Source organism: Asterias amurensis, chromosome 7 (assembly GCF_032118995.1).
Source record: "Asterias amurensis chromosome 7, ASM3211899v1".
In the NCBI taxonomy this organism is placed as follows: Eukaryota; Metazoa; Echinodermata; class Asteroidea; order Forcipulatida; family Asteriidae; genus Asterias; species Asterias amurensis.
In genome coordinates this window covers 24,747,672-24,760,348 of record NC_092654.1, presented here as the reverse complement: position 1 = coordinate 24,760,348, position 12,677 = coordinate 24,747,672, and the positions used below count along the sequence as shown (strand labels likewise).

Here is a 12,677-nt window from a genome sequence, read left to right as displayed (position 1 = left end):
TAAAAAAAAAACAAATTCCCAAATTGATCGCATCCCAGCCCCGTATGTGTTTGTATATATATTGTTTCTTGTAAATAAACCAATTCCTGTCTTGTCCTGTCCCGTAACCCTGTCCTGTAAATAAACACATTTCTGTTCCATTTTCCCGTATGATAACTATACATGTCCAATATGTAGGTAGTTTATGCTTATCATTGTCGCTGCAAAAGATAACTGTTTTAGAATTGTCCCCTGTCACTGCTATACTCTGATGCCCACTTGAACGGAGCTTGCACGTATAGCCTGAAAATTTTGTCAGTCGAAGCCGGGAATAAAGAAAAACCATTTATAGAATTCACATGTTTTGGTCAAGTAGGCTGAACAAAGTCTTAAAAATCACACATTGGAGGAAATGGCTTTTACATCCAACCTTACCTTGCTTTTTTACCTGCAAAGGTAAAACCATTGTGAACCACTGGTTCCACCGGTCAGCTAATAAGCTGGACCTCACAATGGCCGACCGGTCGCTCCGCGGAGTTGCCGAAATATTCATGTTTATTGACATGAAAATGAGCCGTCGTGGCCGTGGACCTGCCCGGTTGCTATGGGTTCTTTTGTTACAAAAATCCGCGGACTCCCGCAGAATGCACGCGGAATGGAACGGCTTGGAGGTTTTGACAAGGTGCCTTAATGACACTTATTTTCCAGGCGTCTTTCCATTTTTACCTTTTGGCATACACAGAACTTGCTTATAATAAACCATGTGTACGTGTTTTCAGCCCTTGTTCTCAACAAAATATTCCTTTTTTTTTTACAAGAACCAAATATCATGCCTGACATAAAAATATGCTTCTGCCTACATATACTGAGTCAATGCAAAGAAGACAAAAAAAAGGTTTTTTTTAAATGTCGTATGTTGCATAAAGCTTTCCCATGATGCTCACCTCGTTTATGCAATTAAATTGGGTCCTGGTTATAATTTTAATTATAATTCATAAATACCTTTTATCCATTCTCATTGGTCGAGAGGGCATCACGAGGGATTGTTTGAACGGATAATATAACACCAGTAAAAAGTGTAATAACATGGGCGTGACACGCGAGCTTGCACCATCACACACAGCACTTATATGACAGTTTCTTCATTCCTATTGGTTGGGAGCAACAGTTGAAACAGTTGTGCCACATCACGCGATGTGCCACATCATGCGATACGCGCGACGTGCGACTGGGGCAGCATGAGCACTACAAACCCCAGCCTTGCTACCATGGGCAGCATGAGCACTATAAACCCCAGCCTTGCTACCATGGGCAGCATGAGCGCTATAAACCCCAGCCTTGCTACCATGGGCAGCATGAGCGCTATAAACCCCAGCCTCGCTACCATGGGCAGTGTTAGCTCTATAAACCCCAGCCTTGCTACCATGGGCAGCATGAGCGCTATAAACCCCAGCCTTGCTACCATGGGCAGCATGAGCACTATAAACTCCAGCCTCGCAACCATGGGCAGCATGAGCGCTATAAACCCCAGCCTAGCTACCATGGGCAGCATGAGCACTATAAACCCCAGCCTCGCTACAATGGGCAGTGTTAGGACTATAAACCCAAGCCTTGCTACTATGGGTAGCGTGCTGTATCCAAAGATCTCGGCACTATTGCCTGGTAGGGATGTTCTAACACACAAAGCTTATTGGCTCCCAGAAATGACTGCTTTGAGCACACACTTCAATTTCGATCACTTGTACAAGATTTGTAGGACATGTACATGTATGTGTTGTATGAACCCTTATTTAGTCTGCTTTTGTTATTTTTGAATGGCATTGAGAAAATATTAGGGTTGGCACCAGTATGCCCTTTGCAATCAAACATTTAAAGCATGTGCACAACATTGGTAATTATCAAAGACCAGAATCTGCACTTTATTTGACCCAATATATACACATGAAATAACAAACCTGTGAAAGAATAGGGTCGATTGGTCATCAGAGGAGAGAGAGAGAGAGAGAGAGAGATGTGAAAAATCCCATGCTATGTTTCGCTGATTTCAAGATTGTGTATTCCAAAGATTTGGGTGTGGTAAAAAAAAAACAAGACCACCTTTTGAATTGATTTTTTCACAGGTTAGCTTTCAGTGTTTTATATGTCTACATCAAAGTAGAATTAAAACATTCAAACAAAATGTTGCTCATAAGTAATATGAGTTTATGTCTAAATTTGACTGCAGAGCATCGCCAGTGAGTTCAAAGTCTTTCTCAAGTATGACGACTCAAACTTATCCACAGGATTTCTTGGCTGTTGGGGGTCATGCTGAGGAAAGACTGGTCAAGGCAAGGACCAACCTGTTGTGGCAGACTACACAGGGAGTAATGGAGCAATCAGAGAGAAATAGACGGGCCTCTGGACAAATACAACAAAGAGTTGTTACAAGGTGCTCCTCAGATTTCCGTTACATTATTTTCTGAAGAACGCAAAAAAGTAACGTGCTGTTGGAAAAGCACCTATAATTTTAAAATTGTTACTCGTATTCTAAAAATGAAAATACCAGAAGTCGGAAATTTTCGTACGGTGATTTTGACACCCTGTTTGTTACAATAGGTCAAGTATTGTTGTCGCGGTATGTGCTTACAGGTGAAAAGTGCCCATTTCCAATGTTGCAGTAACTCCTATTGACATGATTGATCTCTCCTCTGATTCAGCGTGAGGCTAACAGCAGGAATTTTTAAAAGCTGTTCTTGTCAATAGGAGTTACTGCAACAATGGAAATGGGCACTTTTCACCTGTAAGCACTTACCCCGACAACAATACTCAACCGATTGTAAAAAACGAGGTGTCAAAATCACCTTAACTAAATTTTCCGTCTCCTGGTATTTTCTTTTTTAGAATACAGGTAACAATTTTAAAATTATAGGTGCTTTTCTAACAGCTGCGTTACTTTTTTGCTGTCTTTATATTCAAGCCTCTTTCTGTTAGATTTTAACATCTGTCTGAAGTGATATTTTGTTAAAAAACTTTGGAACAATGTTGAAAAACAGTTCTGCTCACAAGCAGTAGCTTTGCCACTTCCCTGTAAATTCTCTTCAGAATACAGCTTTATTCACAACAAGTGGTGAGAGTTCATGTTGAACAACAAAGATAGTAGGGTGTTTGCCCCCAGGCTATCCTATTATGCAAAAAAACTAATTAAGTTCTTTAAAAAAAGGCGCACAGCGTGAAATTAAAAAATGTCCACGCATTGTTTTGTTTACTTATTACGGAATCATAATCTACAGCAATAACCCTGTTAAAAAGAGTGGAGTTCTCTGTAGACTCAGGGGGGTCGGAAGGACACTAAGGCGCCTTGTCAAAACCTCCCGAGCGTTCCTCCGCCAACAAGCCGCGGACTTGACAGCAAATACCGCCGTTGCTAAGGACCTCGGACAGTTCGCGGAAGAACGGTCATGTGTGTTGAAGCGCGGCGAAGTTAATGAGCTATCCATGCTGGGCGCTATTGTTGGTATAACAATAAGTCTCATGAATAAACAAGTGGTATTTTCAGGTCATGAATATCAGCGACTTGGACGTGGACCGGCCGTGCTCTCCCAGAATAATACTTTTTCAACTCGTGAATACCACCGTCCTGGAGGCGGACAGGCCGCACCGACAAAACAATTTATGCCATGCATGTTGGGTGTGCCAGCCGACCCTCTAGCGCATGTGATAATCGTGCACTTCATAAATCGGGGAACAATTTCGTTTGTATCGCTTGTGTTGCAATTTGGATGATTTGCTATGCAATTCTAAAAAGTGCATCGCGATTTTGCGATCCAATTTGCGATGCATATTTTGCAACATTTATGCTTGATACAAAAATATTGTTTTTTTATTTGAAACCATTCACATTCAAAATAATTTTCCCGCAAAAAAAACGATGCTAAATTGATAAGAAATCACCGCCGACGACTAACGTTTTCTTCCGTGATGTTGATAACTTTTACACACCGCTCTGGCAGTAGGGCAAAATCGACCAATTAAAACATTTGTTACGCGCTATATGGAAATTCAACAGCCAATAGAAACACGTGTCTCTGAGACTGTGGCTTTCTCCCCTCGGGCATTGGACAAACCAGACTACATGGTTGTTTTGACATGGACACAGTCACACACGTGTGTGGATTTGTTTATTGGCGACGGTGACTTGGGATTTTATAAATAAGAAACTGATGTTTTCTACTTGGAAAGTAAGAACAAACAGTTGTTTATTTGTGTTAAGAACATCTACAAGGTATATATTAAACTCCAATCGTCGACAGGCCACATATTTGCTAAAATTATGATTGGTATAATTAAAGGCGATTTTCAGCTATGCTACTAACTGCATCACACATCCCGTCTTCCCCTATGACAAATATATCCTTGCCATTTATGTTCCCAGATATTCCCGATAATAATGACTACCCGTTCCCATCTTCCCTTTAAAAAAAAAACAAATTCCCAAATTGATCGCATCCCAGCCCCGTATGTGTTTGTATATATATTGTTTCTTGTAAATAAACCAATTCCTGTCTTGTCCTGTCCCGTAACCCTGTCCTGTAAATAAACACATTTCTGTTCCATTTTCCCGTATGATAACTATACATGTCCAATATGTAGGTAGTTTATGCTTATCATTGTCGCTGCAAAAGATAACTGTTTTAGAATTGTCCCCTGTCACTGCTATACTCTGATGCCCACTTGAACGGAGCTTGCACGTATAGCCTGAAAATTTTGTCAGTCGAAGCCGGGAATAAAGAAAAACCATTTATAGAATTCACATGTTTTGGTCAAGTAGGCTGAACAAAGTCTTAAAAATCACACATTGGAGGAAATGGCTTTTACATCCAACCTTACCTTGCTTTTTTACCTGCAAAGGTAAAACCATTGTGAACCACTGGTTCCACCGGTCAGCTAATAAGCTGGACCTCACAATGGCCGACCGGTCGCTCCGCGGAGTTGCCGAAATATTCATGTTTATTGACATGAAAATGAGCCGTCGTGGCCGTGGACCTGCCCGGTTGCTATGGGTTCTTTTGTTACAAAAATCCGCGGACTCCCGCAGAATGCACGCGGAATGGAACGGCTTGGAGGTTTTGACAAGGTGCCTTAATGACACTTATTTTCCAGGCGTCTTTCCATTTTTACCTTTTGGCATACACAGAACTTGCTTATAATAAACCATGTGTACGTGTTTTCAGCCCTTGTTCTCAACAAAATATTCCTTTTTTTTTTACAAGAACCAAATATCATGCCTGACATAAAAATATGCTTCTGCCTACATATACTGAGTCAATGCAAAGAAGACAAAAAAAAGGTTTTTTTTAAATGTCGTATGTTGCATAAAGCTTTCCCATGATGCTCACCTCGTTTATGCAATTAAATTGGGTCCTGGTTATAATTTTAATTATAATTCATAAATACCTTTTATCCATTCTCATTGGTCGAGAGGGCATCACGAGGGATTGTTTGAACGGATAATATAACACCAGTAAAAAGTGTAATAACATGGGCGTGACACGCGAGCTTGCACCATCACACACAGCACTTATATGACAGTTTCTTCATTCCTATTGGTTGGGAGCAACAGTTGAAACAGTTGTGCCACATCACGCGATGTGCCACATCATGCGATACGCGCGACGTGCACAGCGTTCCCTTATAAGGAGTTGAAAGAAATCAGTTGAAAGAAAGAGTTTGTGTTGAAAGAAATCATTGAAGAATTATAATTTTTGCATTTATTTTGAAGAATTATAATTTTTGCATTTATTTTACCTTTTGACCAAGAAGTGTTGATGTTTTTTCACCAAAAGCTATTTATGAATGGGAATCAAAGTGTGTTGAATCGGTTTTCAACTAGTGGTTTAAACCTGCCGAGGCCTGGTTCTTGATATTTTACCCTGACTTCGTCTTGGTAAAATTATCAAGTCCTGGCCTCGGCGCGGGTTTGAACCACTATTTGAAAACCTCTTCACCACATATTGATTCCCTTATTATTTATTTAGCCAACGTTAAAGAGTTAAATTCCCCAAAGCATCGGAAATAGTTGTGCACCTGAAGCTCTCTAGATTTTACAATTACAAAATTACATTTAAAAACACTAATGAAGAAGATAAAAGTATATTCATAAATACCGCAGACAGTTTCGCTATTCCTATTGGTGGAGAGCGCATCACGTGGGGGTGTTTAAACCTTTGATAATGACCGGTGTTTATAACCGGTTGTGAACAGGACAGTTTCTTCATTCCTATTGGTCGAGAGCAGCGGCTGGAACAGTTGTTTGTAACTACATCACGCAATATGCGCGATGCGCACAGTATTCTCCTTATAAGGAGTTGTTTACCCGAGGGCCTTGCCATTTCATAGCTGGAGGAAAGAAATCATTGAACAATTATAATTTTTGCATTTATTTTACTTTTTGACCAAAAAGTGTTGATGCTTTTTGACCGAAAAGGTGTTTATGAATGGGAATCAAAGTGTGTTGAATTGGTTTTCAACCCGCCGAGGCCTGGTGGGTGATAATTTACCCTGACTTCGTCTTGGTAAAATTATCTAGAACCCGGCCTCGTTGGGTTTAAACCACTAGTTGAAAACCTCTTCACCACACATTGATTCTATACATTTTTGACATCTATTTTTAGACTTTGGTTATAATGGCCGTTCAATGGTCATTTTTACATGATGTAGAAAACTAAAAGTTTGTCAAGTTTTATCCATTTTGTCAATGTTTCCTTTCTAAATACAGTTCAGGAGATCCTCTTGATACATTACTAGCTCTAGACGTAAAGAAAAGTGAGATCCATAAGATGGATTCTTTAACTCCCCTTCACCGGAGTGAAATGCTGCAACAACCTTCCTCTGATATCGAAGGTAGAACCGATCCTAACCAAGAGTGTCAAATCGTAAACAGACCTGGCAACTATTGGCTTCACTCAATCAAGAGGAAACAAATTGCTTGTAGGAAGGCTTCACCGTCTGCCAAGCGTAGAGAAGGGACTGGAGGTGCTGGATCCAATTCCACAAATCAAGAAGACTTGAGGGAACTCAGCATGATTAACGAAGATCCACTCTCTTTCGTGCCCAAAAAGAAGAAAGCAAAGAAGTACGTTTATCAAATTCCCCCTGAGAATTCTGGCTTCGTTCAGGCAGGTGAAATATCTGAAACTGCTGTTGATTGGCAAGAGCCCTTGGATTGTAGAATGGACAACCAAAATTCCCCTTTACAAGTTGTGAGTGATGCTACCAGCGGAATGAATGCAGAGCAGCATCATGGTAAGGTGGTACAAGTAGAGATGTCATCAGTTCTTCCTTGGGAGTTGGAGGGTCTGACAAAAATTGAGAGGAACAGGATCAGAGCTCGGGAGGGAATGAGGAGGCACAGGGAAAAGTTGAAGATGGCAAAGCTTTCTAACCAAGGTTGGCGATGCCATGAAATGCCAGGGATTTTGCCTGTTGTGGAGAAGACACTCATACCTCCAGGTTCTAAGACCGTGGTCCATAGAGGCTATTTGTCTGCCAGAGAAAAAAAAGGGGGTAAGAGGCTGAAATCAGATTCACTGAAAGGTTCCAGAGGTAATTCTACCCACAGTAAAGATTACATGATTGCGACTGATGTTAGCACCTCCATAAGAATGTCAGACCTGCCAGTATTGTCAGGGGAGGATCTGAATAAGAAAACATTCCAGGTATTTACACCAGTTGCAGCTGAGACCGAGTCAAACATAACATCATTGCATAAAGGTTTGTTTAAGACAGAGCTCCCTGAAGTACATGTCAAGGGTCTTGGCAAAGAAGCTTTCCGTGTATTTTCGCCGGTGGCAGCTGATGCTACTGCTGTCCAAACTGTTAATCCAGGAACACATGTCTCGCCAAATAGGAGGGACAGGAGGAGAAAAGGCTGGTTAAAATCGGAACAAAGATTTGAGAAGAATGCCACCTTGCTTGAGATGCCAACAAACTCACCAACTCATTCATTGCCAGCATCAGACCAAATTGATTTTACACAGGAACCTTACAGAAGCATGAGCTTGCGTGAACGGAATCGAGTCAGGGCCAGAGAAGGAATGAGAAGATATCGGGAACGACTAAAAATGGCTCGACAACCATCTCATCCAGCACATCACAGGGTGGCACACATGTTGCCACGTTCAGGTAGAGGTACATTCAAACGTGGTTCTCACAAAAAGGAGTTAGACAAGGGGACTGTTTCAGTTGAGGAACCAAGTGGGGTACCTAGGGAGGTTCCCACAAAGAATCCCAACTCAATGGTGTCGTACTCTGAGATGGTAGAGTATCGAAAGACTGAAATCATGAAGAGACGACGCTCTATCCAGTTGCTTAAAACAAACACAGTGAGAAACAAGGCAAGGTTCAGTCAAAGATACATCAAGGAAGGGACTCCACAAGGAGAATCAAGGTCTCAGGGGGTTTTCATCAAAAGGGAGACAGTATCAGAAGAAGAATCAGAGGAGCACATGAATGATCCTAAATTAAGTCATGTGAATTTGTTTCCGATTGTGCGACAGCGGGAACAGGGGAGTACAAGTAATGAAAAAGCAGACCAAGAGAAATCCGTGTGCGAGGAGACTCAAGACAATCAAAGCTTGGCAACAGCGTCGTCCATAAGTATTGCTGATGAGGTTGTGGGCAATGCAGAGAAGGAGAGATTGGCCTACATCGAGAGGATGAAAAAACATCTTGAAGCGATCCGGAGAAGGAGGCGTATAGATGAGAAAATAGCATGTGGTATGGACAGGCACGCTGCAATCAGGTACGTACCATGTATGTGTGTGTGCAAAATAAGAAGTCCACTCTATCTTGGAACAGTTGATGCATCCTTGATTGTCGACCTATCTGTGAAACAATTAACTCTTTCACCCCCAGTGTTAACTTCTCTATAGTTGACTGTATTATACTAAGCTTGATCCCCAATGGCAACTTTAGTCAACCAAGATATGCTCAAGCTTGGGCATAAAGGCTACTTGTTTAAAAGCTGTAGTTTTGTCAAAGTTTATCCTCCTTTACCAAATTTTTACAAATATTAGAAAGAGAAAGATCAGATATGTTCTAATGATGGTAAAATAAAACAAGGTATTGACCCCTTGCATGCACATCACATGAGGCAACTGCCACGCTCACCATGTTGGTGGGCAAAGGTTTACGTGTAATTGCTGCGCCGCCTAAAATGTGCACTTCACTGAATTACGTATGGTGACAGTGAGATTATTCTGATGATGACGTCAGGTGAATTGGGTCAATAGTATTTTATTAACCCATCAAATTAAATCATAAACATGTAGTGTGGTACACAGTGTTGTTTAACTATTTGCTTTCCACAATGTATGTATTTTATTGTTGAGTCAAAATGAAATAAATGTTTTCTGTCTGTGACGAGGAGATTTCGTTACCATACAAACAAAAATAAAAAAGGGGAATTCGAAAGATCCGAAGTGCCATACAGCATTACAGCCATGTTTACAGAACATGACAAGGAAGACTTGCCCATTTTACCTTCCACTAACTGTTTTTCCACATTTTCTTGCTCTCACAAAAAGTTCCTCAAAATGTGCTGCTAAGAAAGTTATCATTGCCAAGCTAGAGTCAGAGGAGGATATCGCTACTAATGATGAGGAGACACTGTGTACCAGGCCCCAGGCACCAAACCTATGAACCAACCACTATAGGTATGTGTTAAGGAATTGTGTTACTGTCACTTGTTGTGTTTTATTGGGTGTAGTCAAAAGAAGGAAATGTAACTTCCCATGGTAGGAGTACAATCGAGTGAGGTTTGTAGTGACATCGTGTATAAAATACTCTCTTTATGAGTTGTGGTGGTTCTGAGAACAACCAGTGGTTTCAACTTAGCTTTTCGATCAGATGCTCTGATTGTCTTTAGAGGATTCTTATCTGTTGAAAAATTAGTGGATCACAAAACTGATTCTTTAATATCAATTTATATTTATAACAGATCCCTGTTCACTGATGCAACCATATCAAGCGCTCAATAAAGCCACCACTGTGAACCTGAAGCTCACCTCCTGACAGATGTTTTCTTATTGTTTTACTTTATAGAGGGTCAACGATGCACCTACTTAGTTTGTTAGGAGCAAGAAGAGACAGGCCTACAGACAAGGAACAGTGAGTTTTACAACACTGTCTTGACTTGGGTTTTATTATTGTATTTAGGCATCACACATGAGCACTAGCAGATTCCACTCAATTAGGTAGGGATTGGAATCACACACAAGCTCCAGCCTGAGGTGGGATTCAAACCAGGGTCCACAGTGATTAGTTTAGCCATGTAGCGCATATAATTGTCGCACAGGCTGTATACTCCCCAGGGAGCTGAGATGGTTTAAGGAATGATTTAAGGCCCAGTGAACAGGGGTAATAATGTCGAAAGCGCTTTGAGACACCCCGTGAAAAAGCGCTATATAAAAACCGTGTATTATTATTATTATTATTATTAGAGGTGAAAGGCTGATAAAGAATCCACTGACCCAATCTGATCCCTCACTTTTATAAAAGTTCAACCAAATGCAATGGTTTTTCAGTTAATATAGTATACTGGGAGACTTTGGAACTCTTGGTCACAGGAATCTTACCGGGTTACGAAATTCTGCACATGCACATAATTCTGAGATAGTGTTCCCCAAAGACACCTATAACATGATTGATAAGGATGTCGTAAAAATGTTAATCGTAATTATTGTAGGTTTGAAGGAGAGTAGTTTTGATATTTTGCAGCAGGTGGCTTTTGCACAAACTCATCTTATCATATAACATAACGATGCGCTCATCTTTTATTTTTTTATTTTTTATATTTAAAATGATATTTTGAAGCCCTTAATTTGTTCTTCAAACAAATTTATAGCTAAGTATTTTGCAACGGGAATATATAGCAAAATTGATCAGAATCATGAAAACCAAAATTTTGCCTTAAATTATTTGCAATAAATAATCAATAGCTTTGCGTCTCTTTAAAGACCCAAAATGTATGTAGTGTGAGCTAGTACCCAAAGATGACACTTTACCAGAAGCATAACTATATAGTCACCATTTATGTATCACCATATTTAATCTGTAAAAGGGAGATGGGATGCTGATATTAATCATCAAACATTTAATTGGTGTTTAACAGGAACGTTCTTTGGTTGGAAATCTCATGCAGAAGGTTTTATTTTCACAACTTTTAGGAAAGAAGATTAGTTTGCCACAATTTTGAGATATGAGTTTAATCACGGGTAGAGTATGCCTCGCTTTGTGTATCATTAGTTACAACTACGATACAATTTTGTTGGTAAGTTATAGTTGAGTATCTTTGAAGTAAACGTATAACATCGCTAATTTATTGCTAAAACTTTTGTAAAATTTTGTGGGTTTTTTTTTATACAAAAAATGTTTTAAACAGTATTCATAATGGTCGTCATAATAACGCATAGTTTAATGTGTTGTCAACCATCTGGGCCAAATTTCATAGAGCTTCACAACAACTAGCTAAGCAAAACAAAGTTATACTTCCCAGAAGAAGATTACCAGCTGAATACTATGTCACATGTATCATTTGTGACTGGTTTCCTGCCAGTATCTGCTAAGCAACTCTATAGATTGGGCCCTGGTTTCAGTATACTCATTCACGTAATCTTTGGATGATTTGTTTACCCTTGTGCCAATTGCACAGCAATTTCAGAAATTTCAGTATCATTTTGGAGATTTTCCATAAAAACAATTCTTAAGTACATGTACATGTATCTTGCTCTGCTTACTGTAAGCACAGCGCTTATGAAAGCAGAGAATTCCGCACTCAAGTCAAGCACAGGTTATGGCAGCAGTTTTTTTTTCCTCTGTTAAGGTGTTCCTTTGGGTTCTACTTAAATATTTCAAGTGGCACCAAGACTATGACCAAGGGCTTATTGGCAATTGCCTTTGTTGCCTTCGTGAAGTATCAGGCCTGCACATTTCCTTGTAAAAATACAAACAGAAAATAAGGGCCCAATTTCATGGAGTTACTCGATTGGGTAAAATAGTTCAATGATTTAAATTTCTATGCAAAATCAACGTTGGACCAGCCACCAGCTTATAGCATAAACCATGTACCACACTTACCCTGCTTTGGATTACACATATGTGTGCTTAGCACGTTTTTTGAGCAGCTCTGCAAAATTTACAAATGGAAGTTCTGGACATAAAAAAGTCGAACAGTGTTTTAATATAATTTATACTGTATTCTGTCATATTTTTATAATTCTTAAATACACATACCCTGTAACTCATACCCTGTTAAGCTTCACTTTGGTAGTCTTGACCAATACCTTGCAGTATTGCAGTCTGGCTTATAGGTTTCGTCTGCCGGTTCGAGGACGGGCTCAAACGCTCCACCTAAAGGTTTGAAGTCTTGACTCAAATCGCACATTTTCAAAATGTATGTGAGGAATAGTGGTTCGGGGGGGGGGGGGCATAAAGTGACTACAAAGTCAAGACGTATACATTATTGTTTGTGCTATTTTTAGTTTTCTTAATACATGTAATTTTTGTCGTTGGCCAAAAATGACAAAGTCCAAGTTATACATGTAGTGACATACTTTTGCAAAGAAAATAAAAACTATGCTATTGGAATTTCAAAGTACCGTTGTCATATTTTCGTTTTATAGCCGCCAAATCAACTGCCGAAAACCTTTCAGCAAAAGCTA

General features: G+C 39.9%; 1 protein-coding gene across 2 annotated transcripts in view; it reads left to right on the top strand.

Annotated features, from left to right (window-relative positions):
• The window catches only part of LOC139939466 (uncharacterized), a 31,030-nt gene extending 18,420 nt beyond the window's left edge, over positions 1-12,610 (top strand). The window contains exons 7-10 of one of the 2 annotated variants that reach the window (XM_071935410.1): positions 2,204-2,407; positions 6,734-8,758; positions 9,543-9,671; positions 10,060-12,610. In XM_071935410.1, the coding sequence (XP_071791511.1) occupies positions 2,204-2,407; positions 6,734-8,758; positions 9,543-9,657 (2,344 nt within the window). In that variant the 3' untranslated portion in view covers positions 9,658-9,671; positions 10,060-12,610. Of the gene's footprint in view, positions 1-2,203; positions 2,408-6,733; positions 8,759-9,542; positions 9,672-9,955 lie in introns of both variants that reach the window. The other variant, XM_071935409.1, reaches the window with a different exon arrangement.
• Positions 12,611-12,677: the final 67 nt, after the last annotated feature.